This window comes from Cydia amplana, chromosome 6 (assembly GCF_948474715.1).
Source record: "Cydia amplana chromosome 6, ilCydAmpl1.1, whole genome shotgun sequence".
NCBI lineage: Eukaryota > Metazoa > Arthropoda > Insecta > Lepidoptera > Tortricidae > Cydia > Cydia amplana.
In genome coordinates this window covers 2,089,204-2,111,295 of record NC_086074.1, presented here as the reverse complement: position 1 = coordinate 2,111,295, position 22,092 = coordinate 2,089,204, and the positions used below count along the sequence as shown (strand labels likewise).

The window sequence follows — 22,092 nt, the reverse complement described above, 5'->3', positions numbered from 1 at the left end:
TGTCTACGGGGCCATCAGTGCCTTAAACCGCTAGCGCTCATAACTCGCGCCTGCGCACCTTTACGACGGTGCTGTATGGAAATTTATGGCACGCACAGAGCGTTTATTAGTCGCAGACCACCCGCGTTAGTCTATGATCTATGGTGCCTTGATTGCGTGAGCTGGCATGCTGGATCATTTTGGGGTGATTAAGTTGTAACCTTGCACTTGGGATTCTAGAGATAAGTTGTAACATTACACTTGTCAGGAATGACTTAAGTAGGTATAAAAATATGTGTCGTCCTCGAAAGAAGGGACTTAGTGATTTTAATGAACCTTAGTTAAGTTGTACAAAATGCTGATGTTTTGTTTTTACAACAGTTAAATATTATTGATTGTTACACCTACCTATATCAGAGATGAACCTAATACTTATCTTAATGTAAATATCCCGTTTCGAGTAGAGTATTCAACTTTTGCATATATAACAATTTATTACCGATATGTGATGAACTGTTGATTTGCAAATAATGGTCGAGTAATAATATGATAGTAGTGTTTGTCTACGTGACAGCATGATGACAGTGCCCGTCTCTTTCAATCGCGTGGTGTTAAAGTAACACTTATTTTATCATGTGGACAAACTAGATACCTAAAGTCATCCATAATACGCCTGCAGATCATTAAAGGCTTATTTAGATGAGAGAACTGGCGTGCGAATTTCGCTACATTGCAAAAATCTCAATTCCGCAATGTACCTGAAAGAAACTCGCAGTTCGTGTACAGTCTCAGTGAGCCTTAAAAATTGCTGAAAAAAGGAATAAAGTGCCAACGAAAACTGCTAGCCACTTATTGCGTTAATGAATATTTTAACACTAAAATAAATTATAACTGTTTCATGTGGAACCGCGACACAGAATGCATTCGATAAATTATCGCCGCCACGATTATCGACATATTTTTAAATAATTCGACTAATATTTAATTGGGATAAGATTATACGGTCCAAAGTATAAGTATATCTTAGTGTAAATTAAGTTTTGTGGGTTAAATATTTTAGTCTGTCGGTTTTAATCAAGAATAATGTACTCGAACGCGTTTCTTGACGCTAATGTATGAAATATGTCTAATGTTTGGCATGTCCCACGTTCTGCCCATTTGGAATGTACATTTGTATAATGTGAAAGATTAATAAATCATTTGGTTTTGGTGATGGTACTAATATTAGGTACCTACCTATTTTAGTCTACCCTACTAACCCCCTAGCTAATTAACAAAAAAAAAGTTATCCAACAGTAGACTTGTATTGGCTACGTGCGAAGTGCATGCGCATGCGGTGGTGGAAATTGGAACTAACGAAAGGATAGAGTCTTTAACATTTCATACAAGTTATATGGCTCGAAATGGAACTTTAATTTACGATTACTCCTGAGATATTAAATTAAATTGTATAGTGTACGGGACCATTGTAATCTGTATGAAATGCTTAATATAACTAACGTAAGTATTTTGATTAAATGGACAAAGCATAGCCTTAAAAAAATGGAAGCAAGAGACTTCAATTACACGTTTCCAGAACCGATTTTGGTTATTTTTAATTTTAGGGCTGCCACAAATAAAATAGGGTGCGAGTGCGATTTTATCAATAGTTTTATTAGGGGTTTCGGTTCAATAAGCATTCGATTGATAGATGTTACGTCGATTAAGAGTTACCCCTATTTTGTGAAAATGTGGGTGCGTTAGGTTGGGTTCTTTAATTAAACTTCATGACCCTACAATAAACAGATAAAACAGTGTTTAAGAATAGATTGGCCCAAAAATATATCTATAACTAACAAACAATTTTGTTTGTGTATCAAAGCTATATTATTTCCTTTATTTCATTTCAAACTTATTATTATTATTATTTATTTAATAAAAATACAGTGTTACTCTTAAATATAGTTATAGCCCCGCAAAACTCAACAATGAATTTGACTGTGGGGTCATCAGTCTCTAGTTATGTAACTTAGAATAACTTATAGTAGGTAATTAATTATTACAATATACTACTATTTTGAAGATAATACGTTTCGTTTTATTTAAATGATGTACCTAGTTTTAAATTCAATTACCTATTATTGGATTATTGGTTAATAAACAAAATGTTGTCGACATTTTTGGACCACTCTGTCTGTCTGTATATTTTTTCTGCCTTGCTAGAGCTGTAATGCAGCTAATGCAGCTATAGGTAATGAACGGAACTGGGTCCATTTTGTGATTACGTTATTAATAATGCCTCAATAAAAATATTACTTACTTTTCGTAACGTTAACGCCATTTAACCCATTCCAATGGTCCCTTTTTCACACCGAACGACATCGAATTTGTTTGTTGGTTTGTAAAAAAATAACAGCTTAATTTACTTACGAAAATGTTTATGTAAATAAGCGCATACTTGCAAACCTTCATCTTAATCGGACCTGCTTCAAATCTCTCACTTGACCAGTATTTTAATTAATCCTTTCAACACTCCCCCCTCCCCATCCCCCTTCCTCCTCCTCGTGCCATGCGCAGGCGCACGTGCCAGCAACAACTGCATTTTCAGATGAAACAAAAACAGATTATTAAAATAGCTTACCGAGTAGGTACGGTTTCAAAAGTCCCGGATAAGATAACGCGTCAAAAGTATATATTTAACAAAACGAAAACATTCTAATAACTTAACAAAAAGGAATATGTATCTATTATGATTCAACAATACATATCTTTGGTCGCGAACTATAGAAATATGTCTCTAATTGAAAAATTATTCCAAATAAAGTCAGAGAAGGGAGCAGTATGTAGTTATGTACACACTCGTTCTCGGCCTGTCTCGGGGTGTCTCGACGAGTGTGTACAGCCGGCAAGGTTTGGAAAACAAAGTCGCTTCACGCTGTCTGTCCCTATGTATGCTTAGATCGTTAAAACTACGCAACGGACTTTGATTTTTTAATAGATAGAGTGATTCAAGAGGAAGGTTTATGTATAATTTGTTAACCCGTGCGAAGCCGGGGCGGGTCGCTAGTACGGTATAAGTAGTTTACACACAGTATTTCTGCGTTGCCCATTTCCTATTCGGTCATGAGAAATTCTTGATTCACGACAATTTACACGAAACTCAAACAGATAAGCCGATAACAATATTGTCGAAGCAAATTCTTCTGTCGAAAAAAGGCTACGATTGTTCGTCGTTATCGCCAGGTGTTGCGACATGCATTTTATGATGACTTGTAATTGCATGATAATCATACTCTGCAATCTACGTTCTTTATCTGACTTGCTTGTTTACTAATAGCACTCTGGAATTCTCGTAATGTCTGGTAGGATAACCGAAGTTATTTTTTTGTCATCTTCCTTTGTCTGACAAATGTCTGATAATTCTGTTTTTTTTTGTTGTCCATTTGTTCAACACAAACTTTGAGATAAATTGGCTGCAAGACTACAAACTACGTGAGTTACTAACTCGGAAAGGGTCAGTAGTCAGTACGCGACACTGCATCTAAAAATACGTCCCTACTTCCTCCGGCTAAATATACGTGCGCCGGAGTGGTTATGGCTCGTAAACTGTTATCGGATCAACACTGGCGGTGAACAACGAATTCATCAACAATTTTTTCCAACCTCCTATTCAGAAAAGAGCTTTTTCTTCCCTGCTAGGAGGGATCAAAGTGGCACTTTTCCTCCCTGCTAGGAGGAATTAAAGTAACACTTTTCTGTTCTAGCACACTATTTTTACATTTTTTTTCACATTACTTTTTAGCTTAAATAATCTGTTTAAGCATCAGATTGTGTCAACACTAAGATTTTTTTATTTTCCTCATAGTTAATGTGAAAAGCAGTAATGTGTCACACGGTATCAAAATTATTTCGCCTTGGGCGTTAACAGAGACATTACGCTCAGGATTTTACTTTAGAATTCATCGCTTCATTCAGAATCCTGAATGTACGCCCTTGACGGAAATATATCATTTTGATCCCTTGTAACTATTGAAATAACTATATCTAGTCTTCCCAGAGACAGTTGTTTTGTTTTTGAATTTGGAACCTTTAGTGAAACAATATAAGTTCAAAATAGATTGTGGAATATGTACAAAAAAATGTAGGAGGCGTCTCGGGAGGCTAGAGGTATGATGTTTTTTTCGACGTATTACTACCTGTTAATGTACCGACTGATAAGTAGCTTCAAAAAAGCGGCCAAGTGCGAGTCGGACTCGCCCATGAAGGGTTCCGTATTTAGGCGATTTATGACGTATAAAAAAAAAACTACTTACTAGATCTCGTTCAAACCAATTTTCGGTGGAAGTTTACATGGTAATGTACATCATATATTTTTTTTAGTTTTATCATTCTCTTATTTTAGAAGTTACAGGGGGGGGGACACACATTTTACCACTTTGGAAGTGTCTCTCGCGCAAACTATTCAGTTTAGAAAAAAATGATATTAGAAACCTCAATATCATTTTTGAAGACCTATCCATAGATACCCCACACGTATGGGTTTGATGAAAAAAAAATTTTTGAGTTTCAGTTCGAAGTATGGGGAACCCCAAAAATTTATTGTTTTTTTTCTATTTTTGTGTGAAAATCTTAATGCGGTTCACAGAATACATCTACTTACCAAGTTTCAACAGTATAGTTCTTATAGTTTCGGAGAAAAGTGGCTGTGACATACGGACGGACAGACGGACAGACGGACAGACAGACAGACATGACGAATCTATAAGGGTTCCGTTTTTTGCCATTTGGCTACGGAACCCTAAAAATTAGGAATTTCCATAGATATTTAAAGGCAGTTTCTCAAAATTCAAAATGGAACCTTTACGCCGATGTAATTGAGTGTAAAATTGGAAAGTAGGTACCTATGTTTGTTTTTTGGACGGGACTGCTCAGGGCAGCACACTGCACCCCTTAGTGTAAATTTCATTCGATAGCGTGACGTGATGTACGCGTTTGAGTTAAGTGTCATTTTGTATGGGAGTTTGAGTTTCCAAAACGTCCCGCTTGGCGCGCTGTTCAAAATCCCATAGATACAAAAATAGACATAACGCAAACGCGAACGCACGTCACGCTATTGAATGAAATTTACACGAGGGGTTATGCTCCATCAAGCTGTCAAAATCAAAGTTTGCGAGTAGGTTTTCAAAGTTTTCTTCAACATTTGTGGTTTATTGTACTTGAATCTTTAGGTGATTTCATCACATTAGAATCACGTGTGGTGTGTAGTATTCACCGTAATCATTCGCTAACCGTAGCACGCAGTCTGAGTCACACAAAAGTCGCAGTCATTACGGAGGGAAAGACCCACATCTTAGTAATCGAGTGTAGGTAATACATAGAAAAGTTGTAGTTCTCGATTTCACCATCATTTCGCGTGATAAGTTATCACTGATAATTTAAACGTATGTACGGTATGTAAGTATTAGTGTAATGTCGAATATTATACTAAATCGGTTTCAATATTTCGCTAGCTTAATTCCTCTTTTAGCCGGTATAAAGCGTTTTTGTTGTTTTGAATTATGATGAGCTTTCTTTAATTCCAAATTAATTCCAAGATTTCTTAAATTTATCTTCATTTAAATCGACATTTACCGCATAAACAGCATGGGTACTGTGACATATGTCATCACAGTACTATTTTGTGAGATTATGCGTTTTATGATTATAAATTAAATGGAGATGACTTGTGTGTACTCTTACTCTATAAAAATTACTATAGAAGGCTTGGATAATACAATGATAACTAGATATAAACATACTTTTAATTTGAAACCGCTTTATATTAGTAAACAAGTGTCGTTAGATTTTACCTCGATTTCGACTTATTTTTATCCCGATACGCGCGACCATAGTAGGTAGGTAGTAGGTACTCGTACAAGGATGGCTTATTTACAAGCCTTTACAGTGCGTACTATTTTGCATAAGCCTCAATAAGGTGCAACTTCCGTGCACATGTGATAATTCCCAGTCCCGTGCGAATGGCCCACAGTGAAAGGTGTTAACAGCTCACTACGATGCAGGACGCCGATTCTGACTTACTGATTTGTTATAGTTTGGATCTTCTATTGACACGACTTACATTACAGTGCATCTCAAGCGTACGAATAAAAGAAATGTCTAATGACACGACTTCCGGTCATTAGAGATGTCGCTTATTTCGCTCATTTCAATCGCAACAATGAGATTTTGTCAAAGTGGAATCAAAACTGTAACAACATTTTATATCAGAATCGGTCTCTAAAGCAATGCAAGAACTTGCACGTCTTCATTTATAATTCAGTTCTATTAACAAGTTTTGAAGAAAGTTTATGAGGACGGGAAATAGTGCACTTTCAGTTTTTAGGGTTCCTTACCTCAAAAGGAAAAAAGGGTGGGTACGGAACCCTATAGGATCACTCGTCTGTCTGTCCGTCCGCCTGTCACAGCCTATTTTCTCCGAAACTACTGGACCAATTAAGTTGAAATTTGGCAAACATATGTAAGTTTGTGACCCAAAGATGGACGTGTAACGTAAATAAATGAATTTTAAATATGGAGGCCATTTTTGGGGGGTAAATGTGAAAATTAAAAAATAAAGTTTTTCAAACTATATATCGTGTTACATATAAAATGAAAGAGCTAATTGTAAGAATTTCAAATTTTTTTAAATATAATTTTAGGATTAATAGTTTAGCAGTTATTCAAGAAAATAGGCAAAAAATGACCATTCCCCCCCTTATCTCCGAAACTACTGGGTCTAAAATTTTGAAAAAAATACACAAAATAGTTCTTTCTTCTTTACCTATAGATGACAGGAAAACCTATTAGAAATGTGCAGTCAAGCGTGAGCCGGACTTAATGTACGGAACCCTTGGAACGCGAGTCCGACTCGCACTTGGCCGGTTTTTTTTTCTTTTGATAACTATCTCCGGTTGCATCTTACCATCGTGAAAAATAAATGTATGTATATTAGCATCTGGCTGGAAATTCATAACAAATTCATTATATTTTTCGATCATTCCTTAATTTCCCTATCCACAATGCAACTAACCTCAAAACAAACATTCATATCAAACCGCCCTACAAACGCATAAAGACTTGCGCAAGCGCATTGTAAGCACAGTTAGACAAAGAGCGTGTTTACATCCGCTATCTGCTGGCAGGTGCGTGATAACGTGATTTATGCGTGGGATGCTGCATTGGAAGATTTATCGTTATACTGGGTTAAAGGATATGTTTAAGAATGACTATGGTGGTCTACTATAAGTTTATTGTAATCAACCCACTCTTGTGTACTTACTTTTGTACCTTATGAGTCTTGCCAACCCGCCGCCAAAAAAAGCCGTATTCGAACAATAAGATAGATAGTTATTTGACACTGACATATCCAATCCATATCGTTTCAATATCTAATATTTGACGTATCTTATTGTTCGAATACGGCTGATATATCTCTCAAAGCTGCTGCTATACTATTGGAGTTACGCTCTCATTTTAAAACGACAAGCTGAAATAATGTGAAACATAGCATGCAATTTAAGTCATTAACATATAAATATATATATCTGTGTCTCGTATTAGTTGCAGTTGCTAAAAACGGTTATAGGTACAATTAAATAGAACATGTAGCAGTTTTGTATGTCAAACTTAGACTTGCTCTATTTTCTTTAGCACCTAATAGAAGATCTGTGTAAGCAGTACTTGTAGGTACTTACGCATTGCAAGTGAACAAGCGATGTTAAATGTTGTAAAAAAAAACTAATTGCACACTGCATTTGACCGTAAAACAAGAATATTGACACTAATAACGTTAACAACCGCATCCAAGATGCCCCGCGGTGCACTGCCCGTTAATTAATTGTCTGCACTCTCCTTTTACATTCAAAAATGTTGTAACCGACTATGGAATCCAACGACACTTACTACCTTTATCTTCTGAGACGACACCAGTTACAATAACGATGTAACTAACTATGACTTTCGAAGGTACTTACGACGTTTTGACCTTGGAGTGAGATTGCTACGCCAATCAGAATAAGTGGCACATTGGACAATTCGTGTCGCTAATTGTGTCGATTTAGTCGCAATACGAGACGTGTTTTATTGGTAGGTATTTGAACTTTTACGTACTTCGACTTTGATTGAAATGCGAGTTTGAACCATCAACGACTTGCAGATTATTAGGCAACAATCGGTCCAAACATATATTTACCTAGTATTAGTATCCCACCGAAGCTTCGGTTTTGATGGTTTCGGCATGGAAATCATGGTTCGGCTGAAGCTTCGATTTCTGCGAAAAAAAACTGCCTAACCGATTGATCACGCCGAAACCGTATTTTCGATATAGTCCAATGAAATTTTGGTTTCAGTTGCGGCAGATTTCGGCATAAAAATTATGGTTCGGCCGAAACTAGTAGAGCAAAACCTTCGGTTTCGGTGGGAAAAAAACCCGGTTTCGGTCGGACAATAAATATAAGTGGTAGGTATAATAAAGTTAATAACAATCACGTGCCAAGTGACACAGCGTGATTCACCGCAGCCTCAATTTATGGTAAAAACATGACAGTGACAGTGCATATGCTCTTCAGTCACGTACGTTGATGCATCAGCCTTCTTCTGCGGAATTATACTGAGCTTGTAAGGAATAGGGAGTTTTCGTGCGGCGTATTTGTAGGGTGTTAGAGCATAAAGTGCGAATTTTAGGTACAGTCAGCAGCAAAAGCTGCCAAGCGGGCGAGGTGTTCAAAATTACCTTGACGCGCCCTTATTCACTTAACAATAAAGTCGCGTCAAGATCGTTTTGAACACCTGGCCCGCTTAGCAACTTCTGCTGCTGACTGTAAGTATATAAATCTGAAGACGATGAAGAAACATTCACTACCTAACTTACGTTGAGATGAAGACGTTCCACAGCTATGCAGCAAAACAAGCGTTATACATGATACAAATATTTATCTACCTATTTAGTATATTATAGATATAGGTAGGTATAGAGAAATTCCATTGCCAAGAACAATACGCCTTAATTACTCAAGGTGTTTTGTTCGTAATGTCAAGCTGTACGTCATCGTCCAGTAAAACCTACCTTGGTACCTACCTATACCTAGTTCATACCTATGAACTACTACTAGGTACAGGTACAAGTAGGTAGGTAGGTAGGTGGTAGGTAGGTAGGTAGGTAGATAGGGTTCATACTAGGTATAGGTAGCAAATAACTGTAAACACTGGGCAGGTTCTGCGATGTAGTTTGGTAGGTATAAAAGTTTGTTCCATCAATGTTCTTAATTTCCAAAAACAAAAGATATATAAATTAGCACTTTTTGTTTTCATTAAGTACAACCTGCTACGAAATTCTACACAAGTGTTTTTTAAGAACGAATGGCGAAATATAGTGTCGGAGGCCAAAATCCACTTCGGATCGCTGAGCCAGTGAAGTGACTGAGTGCTGAATTTCGGTTACATTTCTTATTAGTACATGCTTCAAATATTTGAGCATGTTAAATCTGTTGCATATTCGTCACAACAGCATATCTAGGTTCTTTAACATCTCTTAGTCTTAATAAAAACACCATCAGCATGCAAAATACCAAAATAAAAATCAACAATCCATCTTATTGTTTTATTTAGAATAACATTATTTACGACGTCAACTTTAGATAAATGACTTCCTTTACGATATATCGACATACCGCATGTCGAATTGTTCACGAGCCCAGCGGTGGGACAGCCCAGCGTTCCCCATTCCATGATTGGTCTCGCCCCACCCTCCCCTTTTACGGACATGGCTGTATTTCTCAATTTTTCACAGTAAAGTTATGAAGACAACAAAGTTGACCGCTTCGTTACGCGCCACATGTTGTATAGTTTTTGTTTGGCGTTACGCAATCTGGCAATATAGTCAAAAATAAGTCACAATGTTTAGGAGTTGACATGTTTGTTACATGGATAATTATATTGCTGAGTAAAGTTGTAACAAATACAAGAGTTATTCCTTAAATATTTTGGTGTCGCTAGGTACTTACCTATAATCAACAAAAAAGTCCTACAGTTACTATAAGCTGTTTAAATGTCGGTTCGTGTCAATAATCGAGTTTTTTCGGGCTATTATTTGATATTTTTTACCAGTCCGTTTTTAATGACAGAAAACATTGAGAGAAAACCTGCATCCGGTATAATAGTAAAAAAATTCAACGGTATGTTCCGTGTGAAGTCTCTAAGAAAAATGTGGATTATGACTAGTGAGTATTATATTCTTTGATTATGACTTAAAGGATGACTCACGCTAGACGGTCTGAACTTAGCACTGAAACATGCATAAGTTGGTGATGATAATGGAGATAAAATCGATATCTCTAGTCTAAGGTTGTAGCGTAGCATATGATCAAAACAAATATTACCTCACTCAGTTCCCACCATAATTGGACAAGACAAAATCAAACAGATTTCATCTCGTTTAATCGACACGCTTACGCGATTCTATCTATCACGATGAAGTTTTGATACAAAGGTTCCGCATTTTTTGGATTTTTTATCGTTTTTTTATGTTTATCGGTTAAATGTTAGCTCAATCGGAGGGCTGGGGCGTGTGGGGAATTTTGTTAGGTCATCGTTGGCTTTCAACCCGCCGGGGAAGTAAATTAATCACGGAATTTATAAATCTCCTGAACTGATAGCTATTTTTTAAAGTCAATAATATCCATACTTTAAAATCTTTAAATATTCTCCATGTGAGATTTGTGAAAATAATCACAATGAACGTCGATAAAAAAAAAACGGTAACAAAATAAATTCGTGACAGACTTGATTGTAAATGTAATTTAATATACCTATCACGATTACATATTCTAACTAACTTCGAGCAAACTTCACAACCTTTATAATCGGTAGCCTTTTGAAGAACAAAATACGAATTTGGCTTTTATTTCTAAGAAGAAGATCCTTTATAAAATTTGTTGATGACGAGATTTCTGTTCTGTTCACATTATAAACTGTCCCAGATCCCGAGCAATAGACCTAGCACAGGAGTATTGCGAATACCCCAAGACGGGTATAGTCTATCTTGCGGGCGAGATACTGTCACGCCACTCCTGTGCTAGGCTTACAGAGCCTCTTCCTATCTAAATAAGGCTGAACAAATGACTCATAATTTCCTAAGATAAAAAAATATAACTACATCTTCCCCAGGTTTCGGCCTCTTCGTAAAGGCTTTAAACATTGTCATGGCGTCAGCATGGCGATCAGATAGAAACGGGTCAAACAATCGCAGACGCTGGCTCGGCTCCAGCACGCAAATAGCCGGGTTCATTCCCGGACGCGAATCGTATTCCTATACCGACTCAGTGTGACGTTTTATTGATCTTCAGAACTTGTTGATGGATTTGTGGATCCTTACGATCGGGGCATCCCAATTGCACAACGTCCATATGGTTATACGGAAGAAAATCAAGAAACTCATCATAGTCCGAAATGTTTTATACTATACCTATTTGTAAAGTGATAGGTAGAGTGAAATAATTGGTAGGTACCTACTCCAAATGTGTCAGAGATGTGTAATGTTGTAACGTAAATGTCCCAGTGCTGGTGGCCAAAAGTTGTCACAACCACAGTCATTAATCTCTTATTTTAAGCAATAACTGTTGGGTTGGTGCTTGATTGGCTCTCAAGCACCAGGATTAATGATTTTCAAAATGAAAGCGCTGCTTGTCAAGCAAAGCTGTTTCATCGCTGAAAAAAATCATTACTACCATAAACTATATCGCATCTATGCTTGCAAAATTAGGTAATTTCTGATCTAACCGGTATAAAAAAAATCTTATCCATACTCTGATCGTTAACTTACTTGTCAGTAACGCGTATAATGCAGGTACTCGAGAACATTATTAGATTATTACCTGTGAAGAGTCGATCACCCCGCCAGGAAGGGGGCTATTCCGGGCCGCGCGTGCGCACTCTATTTTATCGCGGCTTTCAAACCCGGCGCGTTGACAGCAACGGAATTAACTTCGGGCTATTAAAAGTTTATTATTTTAATTAGTATTTTAGGCTGAAGATGTTTATCTGCTAGTAAGAAATAACGAAAGTGTAGACGAGTTCGTAAGTTGTAATATTTCACGGTATGTTTATTGAAATATTTGATAGGTTGACGAAATTGTAACAAATTATTAGAGGTAAGGAAATAATTTGATTAGAAAAGTATTAGAAAAGGCTGACCAGAGATATGAAAGAGAAAAAGCCTGTATCGATAAAGAAGACCTAAATGGAATAATGACAAATGAACAATACTGAAAAGGAAGGAAACCGATTAAATCAAACTTTATAATCAGTAGAACATTGACAACGTATTCGTATTTTTTTGATATATATGATCATAAAGTATGTAAAGTCTTTTCAAAAGATATATTTTATCAACCCGTGTATTTTTTACGTGGCGTATTTTCAGCAGATGTAGTTCATTAAAAAACATAATCGCGTAAAATTATGTTTCTCCTGTTTACTAGAGCGACACAGGCGTCTTCTTTTATTTTAGTTTTCAAACATCACTTAACCCCATTCAACAAAGCAAAAATGATTACATCAAGCACTAAGTATCTTTTATGGAAGCTAGGTATTGATAAACCAGTTAATGTATAAACAGAACAGATGCAACTGACGTTGATTTTTAGGGCAACCACATAAACAAAACTTGCAGCAACGTTATGGCAGTTCCAAGCGCAACAGCAAAACATCGGTGGTATCCATAGTATAGATATGCGGGTAGATACATGAAAGGTGTGGTAGATTCAGCGAGATTAAAGAGGATCCCGCAGGTGCGGACCATCTGTTCTCTTATTACAATCATTCACTTTGCGCAAGTAAAGTCGAACGCTCAGGAAAACCAACATAAGCTTGGTATTTAATTTACGAATCTCCAGCTCATTGGTACACTGGTTTTCCTTGAGCTTTGGCTAGGTCACGTATAGGAATGTGGTCGTTGCTGGCGTGTGTCCAGCCACCTGGTTTCTGCGGGTTACGACAGCCCATCCGCTCTCATTACTGCATGTTTGTGCAGACAGGTCGGCCCTTAGTGACCTTTTTGCGGACTGGTGAGGAAAGGAGGGTAATGTTTGTGGAGATTAGGATTGTCTGTTTATTGACAAGTTAAATGCCTTAGATCTTTACGTAATCCTTTGTTGAGTTTTACTGATATTAGTTTAATTGATACGGAAATAATTATTGAAAAAAAAAACTGACTTTTTTTTTAACTGATGGCTATTTGACTGGTTTACCTTTTCTTTTGTAGATGACTTCTACTTCACTGTAAAATAAAATTGGTTATCCTTTATAGTGTCATAAGTATTCATATTGTTTAAGGTTGATTAGGTTTTCCTGGTGTACAATATCTAAAATATGACTTAGGGTAGGGTGGTATAAGTTTAAGTATAAGATTTACGATTACTTGCGACTATTTACACAGTGATTATAATACATTTCATTATATAAATTGAAATTTAATTATGGTTACCACGGATTATATCGCTTGTAATAGCAATTTATTATCTTAATTTGGCCATAAAACATTATAGCTTAAAATTTTGCATGTTGCGGTTAGATTAGAATCGTTTCATAATAGATCATGTCATTATCAATGTTTTAACCTTGTTGCTTGTTCTCAGGATCCTGGTGGGCGCGCCAGAAGCGGACTCGCAGTACCTGTCAGCGAACAGGAAACCTGGCGCGGTGTACCGCTGCGAGGCTGGCCAGAGAGGCTACGAGCGAGAAACGCCCCTCGACCACTGTCAGGAGATGTGGTTCGACAAGAAGAGAGGTAAGTTCTACCTGTTAACTAGCAGGAAACTTGGCGCAGTGTATGTGAGGAGGCTACGAGCGAGACACGCCCCTCGACCACTGCCAGGAGAAGTGGTTCGACAAGAAGAGAGGTAAGTTCTACCTGTTAACCAGCAGGAAACTTGGCGCACAACGACAGTCCATGTAGATTACCTGAAAATGTTACGGCAGTAGGCACCCAATCAGAATCCTGTACTAATCTGGAAATTGAAAACCCGTCGTATTTAGAAATATTCATGTTTATAAATATTTTTCGTCTTATTACAAAGGAGAAACTTGCAGTATAAACATATATTTGACGTCGACTATACAATATAAACCCACAAATATCAGAAAGCTCGCACAAAACAAACAAAATGAAAGATTAGTCTGTTGCCATAATAAATAATAAACTGCAGGCAGATGAGAAGTAATGTCGTGACTGATTCCTTGTTTATTGTGGTTGTGTTGTTTATAATTTTATATCTGCTGACCTAAACATGCGAACGTGGATTTGAATAGGTACTATTTGTTGTCGACGGCAGGTTTCGCCATGTCTTCACTTCGTAGCTGTGTTTTGGAATTTTAATTTATTTATCTTTTCAATAAATTATTCCGGACTATCCTATGTTTGCACCTGATATGTTAAGTAAATAAATACCTATAACCGATCTTGCAACTAAAAATATTTTTAAGTGTAACAAGTTTCTGACTCTTGAAGATGATTGCAAATGAGCAAGAAGCTGTGATCATGATATAAGGCAACTCGCAGCTTTTAAATGCTAAAGATGAAAGTGGACGACCGCCCCGAAACTGCCTCATCTTCCTCTATAGAAGACATATTGACACAATTTCCGCGAGGACTACCTACGTTTGTATGGAGAAAAGATCGTTCCCTTTCCTCTTAAAAACCGTAAACTAATTATTCATTACCATCTTCGTGTTTTGATGGTCGGCTCAGGACCGGGAGCGACATTTCACCTTAATCTGCATCAGGCAGTCGCGTCATGCGCCGTGCCCTGCGCGTGCGCGGGCGCATGATTTACTTACCGACCTTAACCGTACGCGGCGCCACCGAGTTTGCGCAGATAGGGTTGCCGTGTAACGTGCACCAACGGCTACCTCCCCTTTATTTTAGTACTTCCATCATCATCAGCCTGTGGTAATCCGCTGGGCGGGAGGTCTCTCCCATGGCACGCCACGGAGCTCCATCCTCAGCTCTCCACCTCACTGCCTAAGTTGAAGTTTGTGAGGTTGGCGGCCTACCGTAACCCGGGGATTCTTTGCATCCCCTGTGTGATGTGTCTATGTACTTAGGTACCTAAGCTGACACATGTTATTATCTACGCTCCCCGAGTCAACCTCTCCTGTCTGTGCTGCATCCTGTAGATCAACCTGGCTCTGTGATGGCTCTGTGAGACTACAGTTACCGTTTATAACGACATCGAAGGGACCGATAGATATACATAGATTATTGACGTTATAACTGATAGTCGCTATAACCAAGATTATAGCCTGGCAAAAAAGAGTAGGAATTAAAAAGTGGTAAAACTGTACTGTCGTCCCTTTCAAATCAATCTAAGAAAAATGGGACGACACTACAGTGTTGCCACTTTTTAATTTCTACACTTTTTTTGTCAGACAATAATTGTAAGTACTCGTATTGCACCATCACAGGAACTCAAAATTTCTTTAGTTTACCGTAAATACTGTGTATAAGATTTGGTTACAAGAATTGTTGTAAATATTATTTTTATATTTAATGTTAATTAATAGAATGGCATTCCAACACAATGTATATAATTGTTAGTGAATAAAATAAATGAATGAAATGAAATGTTGCCAACCAAGATGGCAAACTGCAAACAGAAAATGATTTATAGTTTGATAACGATCGTATTTAATTCGCAATGAAATGTCATATATTTTACGATGCATGATTTACGATAAATGAAATATGATAGCCGTGCGATAGATAAGTGGCGAGAGGCCATTGAGTTATTATTACTATAGAGAAGCCATACTCAAGAATGAAATCGCAATCGCGACCTGTACCACGCGACCAAAACGTCGTAAGCGCCGTGAAATTCATGGCGCTTACGCGTTTAGGTCGCGAGATTCACGCTCCGCTTCCTACTATTTGTTGTCGGCCGTCAACAACTCATGGCGTAAAATACAGAAAAAACTTGTTCTCTGTGCCCTTGCTATACGTACGTAGTAATAACAGTTCAATCCAAGAGGAGGCAGCCCTAGCGAGTAGGTAGCCATTCAAGGCATAGATGGACAGTTAAAACGTCAAGTGGAAATATTAGCTGCGCTATTGTGCGACTTGTTTGTGATATTAATTCCCACTGTTTGTGTGTTCGTATGTTTATTGTCCCAATCAGGGATGTTGCGGATGCAGATTTTTTGACATCCGCGGATGCGGATGCGGATGCGGATATTTTAAGGCTTACATCCGCGGATGCGGATGCGGATGCGGATGTCAAGATTAGGTACTTAGAAAACGTCAAATATTACATTTTTAGTATTTTTTTAATAAAAAAAAAACGAAACGTTTAGTATTTGAGCAAGAATATAGGTGCGTTATATTTATTTTAATAAACAGTAGGTAACTTGGCCGACTTTTCTGGATCTAGACGATTTCGTTATAGGTAATGACGAAATTACCTAGCAAGCCGCCGCTAAGACGTTCCTGTACCCACTTGTTCGACATCCGCATCCGCATAAGCTCCGCATCGATTTTATGCGGATGCGGATGCAGATGCGGATGTTGAAAATAATGCGGAAGTTCCGCGGTTGCGGATGCGGATGCGCATGTTCGCAACATCCCTGGTCCCAATGTGTTTGTAAGTTTATGTGTAAGTACCTTATTGAAAGAAAACTACCTTTTAAACTTATGAGTCTAACACAATTTGTTAAAGAATATATTGCTTTCGACACGGTCGACACGGACGAAGTTAACTCTGCAGTGCACAGATTGCGGTGACGAAGTGTGTGGATGCCACCATAAACGAAAAATCTCTTTGAAAAAATGACGTTCAAAGTGGCACTTTTACACTTCAAGATTTGCTTATGACTTATCTTAGACGGACTCTATAGGTACAGGCCCAGGTTACTGGTTATTGATTTTACAATTCGACTTAAATAATGATTAAATAACAGTCTTTTTAGGGTGCCGTAGCCAATGGCAAAAAACGGAACCCTTATAGATTCGTCATGTCTGTCTGTCCGTCTGTCAGTCTGTCCGTCTGTCTGTCCGTCCGTATGTCACAGCCACTTTTCTCCGAAACTATAAGAACTATACTGTTGGAACAGTATCGGAAATCATGAATAAAGCACTGAAGCAAGTGGAGAGATGGTGCAACTGTCATCAACTCTCCATAAACCCAGGCAAAACAGTGGTAATACCGTTTACCAGGAAAAAGACCCTTAATGGCATGAAGCAGCTGAAGCTTTATGGAAGGGTCCTGGAAATGTCCAATGAAGTGAAATATCTAGGCGTAACACTTGATAAAGAACTGAACTGGAGAAAGCATGTCGAACTCACAATCACCAAGGCACTTAGAGTGTTTGGAATGTGTAGATCGGCTTATGGCAAAACGTGGGGTCTAAACCCCAAGGTACTAAGATGGATCTATACCATGATGGTAAGACCAATCATCTTGTACGGATGCCTGGCATGGTGGCCAAGGACACTAAAGAGAACATGCAGGGATGCCCTTATGAAAATACAAAGAACGGCATGCATGGCTATTACTGGTGCGTTTAGAACGACGCCAACCGCGGCGATGGAGGTACTGCTAGACCTTCCACCGTTACACCTAGTGATACAATCTGAGGCGCGGAAATCGTTACACAGGTTGGCCCTAACAGGCCTCTGGAGCGATAGCAAGCCAAAGACCAAGCACACAAACATGGAATGCGACAATTTCGTGAAAAGGATTACGAACATGGGCTGCGATAAAATGCAACCCAAGTTTGTATTCCATAAGAATTTTAACGTTAAAATTCCAACAAGGGCAGAATGGACCGAAGGTCTTGAAGCACCAATCCCTGATGAAAACGACATCATATGGTACACAGATGGGTCTAAGACAGAATCTGGTACGGGAGCAGGCATTTATGCAAATGACTTTAGTAGTAGTATAAGCATGGGCAATTACGCCACTGTCTTCCAAGCTGAGACTTTCGCTATAATTGCCTGCGTGCATGAGAATATAGTTAGGCAAACCCAAGGGAAGAATATCTATATACTCAGCGACAGTCAGGCGGCACTCAAAGCGCTTGAATCGCACAGAGTGGACTCTAGACTGGTATATAATGGCGTCCAAGCTCTGAACCAGCTTGGAAGGCAAAACAGAGTGCAACTGGTATGGATCCCAGGGCACGAGGGATTCATAGGCAATGAAAATGCAGATGAACTTGCCAGAACCGGATCTGAAAGCAACTTTATAGGTCCGGAACCATTCGTGGGGCTCTCACAGGGAACCATCACAACGGCTATTAAAGACCATGCCAAGACCAAACATCAGGAAGAATGGAACAGTCTGACGGGTCTAAAGCATGCAAAGCTCTTCATGCAAGGAGTAGACTCCGGCTGGAGCAAAAAGCTTTGGAAACTTAGCAAAAGACAACTCCAAATCATAACGGGGGTGTTCACTGGTCATTACGGGGTCAAGGGAATTCTGACCAAGATGGGACATTCTGACAACACCGATTGTCGTATGTGTGGCGAAGAGGAAGAGACAGTGAAACACTTAATGTGTGAATGTCACGCCCTCGCCAGACAAAGAATGAAGGACTTTGGAGCAGGATATCTGGAACCAAAGGACTTTAAAACGCTACCCATGAGCTCCATCATCCGACACATGGATATGGTGGGAAAAGCTCTTGAGTAGCTGACGGATCTTCTCCAGGGGGTAATTGCACAAAAGATCCCTATGGGTCGAAGTGTATCCGTAAGGGCCCCCGAAAATAATAAGATAAGATAAGATAAGATACTGTTGAAACTTGGTAAGTAGATGTATTCTGTGAACCGCATTAAGATTTTCACACAAAAATAGAAAAAAAACAATAAATTTTTGGGGTTCCCCATACTTCGAACTGAAACTCAAAAATTTTTTTTTCATCAAACCCATACGTGTGGGGTATCTATCTATGGATAGGTCTTCAAAAATGATATTGAGGTTTCTAATATCATTTTTTTCTAAACTGAATAGTTTGCGCGAGAGACACTTCCAAAGTGGTAAAATGTGTGTCCCCCCCCCTGTAACTTCTAAAATAAGAGAATGATAAAACTAAAAAAAATATATGATGTACATTACCATGTAAACTTCCACCAAAAATTGGTTTGAACGAGATCTAGTAAGTAGTTTTTTTTTTATACGTCATAAATCGCCTAAATACGGAACCCTTCATGGGCGAGTCCGACTCGCACTTGGCCGCTTTTTATTTATTACATCTAGCTTTAAATTAACAAATATCACAGCATTCACAGCTCGATATCGGTTGGTTTAAATTAACAAACAAAACTTAAGGGTAACATTCCATTTCTGACCGCAGCTGCACTACTGGTACTGAACGCGTCGCTGTTACTGTCAATTTCCAAAGTAAAATGAACAGTAGTGCAGCTACAGTTGCCATCCGAATGTCACCTTTACAGTTGGCTATCGTTTGTATAATTTATTTTTCGAAATACAAGCCCCAAATTAATCGACCTTACTTAGCATATTCCAGTCGCCATCCCAAAATATTTGCACCTCTCTCGGCGTAAATCTTAAGTTCTTTGTCCACAACAATGCATACGTGAGTCAGCCTTAACATTCCCGTACAAAATAAAGGGCAATCATCTCAGAAATCCGAGGCAGAGGATTTTAGGGTCCGAGGTGTAAGTATATGAGATAATTTTTGAATTTAAGTGCTCCGTGCAAGACTTTATTCAGGCCCGTGCCCGGGCTAAGGCGACTACTCATTTTCTATGCCAGCAGATCGGTGATCACTTGGTGCTTTCTATAGAAAACGAAGCTCTGGAAGCTCCGGCCCGGCTACGGCCCGGTCTAGCGTGAGTCATCCTAAGTTTGACGTAGATATATAGCTAAAATTTGGTACAGTTACAATGTTGCTTTGCAACTACTATTTACCAGTAACACTGTAAAGGAGACTCACGCAAGACCAGGCCGGGGCCGGGCCGGCGCTTCGTTTTCTATGGCAAGCACCAAGTGATCATCGAACAGCCGTCATATAAAATGACATGAGTCATAATTAAATCAGTCTAAACCGTTTAAAATTGGTAATGACATTTTAGACCCAATATGGCATGGGATACTTAAACTTAACTCTCGATGTAAGGTCGATTCTATTTTATCGCTAATATCGATGGTGAAAATCTATTTATAAAACAAAGTCACTTCCCGCTGTCTGTCTGTCCCTGTGTATGCTTAGAACATAAAACTGCGCAACGGATTTTGATGCGGTTTTTTTTATTAGATAGAGTGATTCAAGAGGAAGGTTTATGTATAATTTGTTAACCCGTGTGAAGCCGGGGCGGGTCGCTAGTTATTTTATAACCGGAACCGCTCGTCGGTTGCTTTCGCGTGCTTGACTGTGTAGATATTATTTTTTAAATGTGTAAGCAAGCATTTCGATTTCCGTGCAACGAAATTCCGAATTTCGACTCACCATTTGCTAACCGAATGAGTAATTCTTGTGTAAAGGATTTGGTATTTTTTGGTTAAGGTCAAAGGAGAAGACTCCCGTAATATGTATACGTAAGTCGATTACATACAGTCAAAAAGGAAGAGCTTCGGATCGTCTATTCAGTAGAATAGACGAAGCGAAGCTTAGCTCGGTCAGTAGGTAGTAGACCTTCTGATATTGAAACACGAAAGAGCTTGTAGATGACCTCCCCCATTATGTAATAAATATACGATATATTTATACAAAGCGACCTATACATAAATTTGTACTGCTTAGTATAAATGTATGAATAAATCGCATTCTATGTATAAAATCGGCGCGCGTGGGAACAAACCCGAGTCGGCACCCGAAATAACGTTTTACGAATTTGTGAATCAGCATTTTGCTCGTGTTTTCAACATCAGAAAAAGAAAACATTTCTATACTCTGTCCCATATTTCACCTACTTGGCAGCTTATGCTAATTTTAGGGGTAAATTACGTGTTTTAGTCACTCGCGCGACATGTCTAGGAGAACCTAGGTCTCCATTTTCACTTACTGATAGTGCTGAGCACCGTTTCACGTGTTAATTCTGTTGGTCTTATTTATTTGGTGAAGCATATACACTATAGAGGGTGTTTCCTGTAACAGGAGCAATAAATTAAACTGTAGGCTGTACTCCTCAAACTGACCAACATTTGTTCAGCAACTTTTGTAAATAACTCATGTTTTGATTTTTATTACACTTATGGCAATTATGGAATAATATTAATAAGCATTTATGGCCATTTAAACGTAGGTATTGAATAGAACTTTAACACCATAGGCGTTTCTCCTCGACCTTTCAGCTGATGCGCCTGCGTTATAATTAGCCTTAACAAGGTTTTGCATAGTTAACCCTTCGCTTTCGCCGCTTTCTACACTTAACCCGCTAATGCGCCTGATTCGGCTAATCGCCGCTAATTGGTGGGTTAACAGACGCCTGCGTATGTGGGCGTAATGATCGATTTTCATTCATCTGTAGTTACAATTTGTACACGAAGTCCAAGCAAAATGGCCATACGCGACCCTATGGTAGTCGATCGCAGCTACAGATGTATAATGTACAATAAGTAGCCTTACCACGAGTTTGATACTGATACATATATTCGCTAAAGTTTACTTACTTTCTATACATATCGCTCGCACTAATATGCTAGTACAAGTGAGATGCATAAAAAGTAAGTTACGCACACGCTAGCGAATACTTATGTCAGACTGTCAGTGTCAAACTGGTGGTAAGCATGTATTTATAGTAAGGCTAAATATTGCCTGTCAAATAAGTATCAAAAGTGCGCCCTAAATCTAAATGATAATGATGTAGTGATTGTAGTGTCATTGAAACTATTGAAATCAGAAATAACATGTGATTTTGCTGTCGATGATTGTGCATGATAAATTGGTAAGTAATATAATGCAGCTAGAAATGACACGCTGACATTGATGTTACAGCCACTATGAATGAATGAATAGTATTTATTTCAGGACAAGTCCCATATTATGTTAGCAATAGGTACATAATATGTTTTGTAAGGTAATTTTAAGTATTTAGCTATTAAGGTTAACTTGCCATACCCTATTCAGGGTCCATGCTGT

The 22,092-nt window shown here is 38.4% G+C and overlaps 1 protein-coding gene across 5 annotated transcripts in view; it reads left to right on the top strand.

Moving 5' to 3' along the window:
- The window catches only part of LOC134648607 (integrin alpha-V), a 157,261-nt gene that overhangs the window by 38,033 nt on the left and 97,136 nt on the right, over nucleotides 1-22,092 (top strand). For all 5 annotated transcript variants that reach the window (XM_063503090.1, XM_063503089.1, XM_063503087.1 and 2 more), the window contains exon 2: nucleotides 13,629-13,780. In XM_063503090.1, the coding sequence (XP_063359160.1) occupies nucleotides 13,629-13,780 (152 nt within the window). The remainder of the gene's footprint in view (nucleotides 1-13,628; nucleotides 13,781-22,092) is intronic.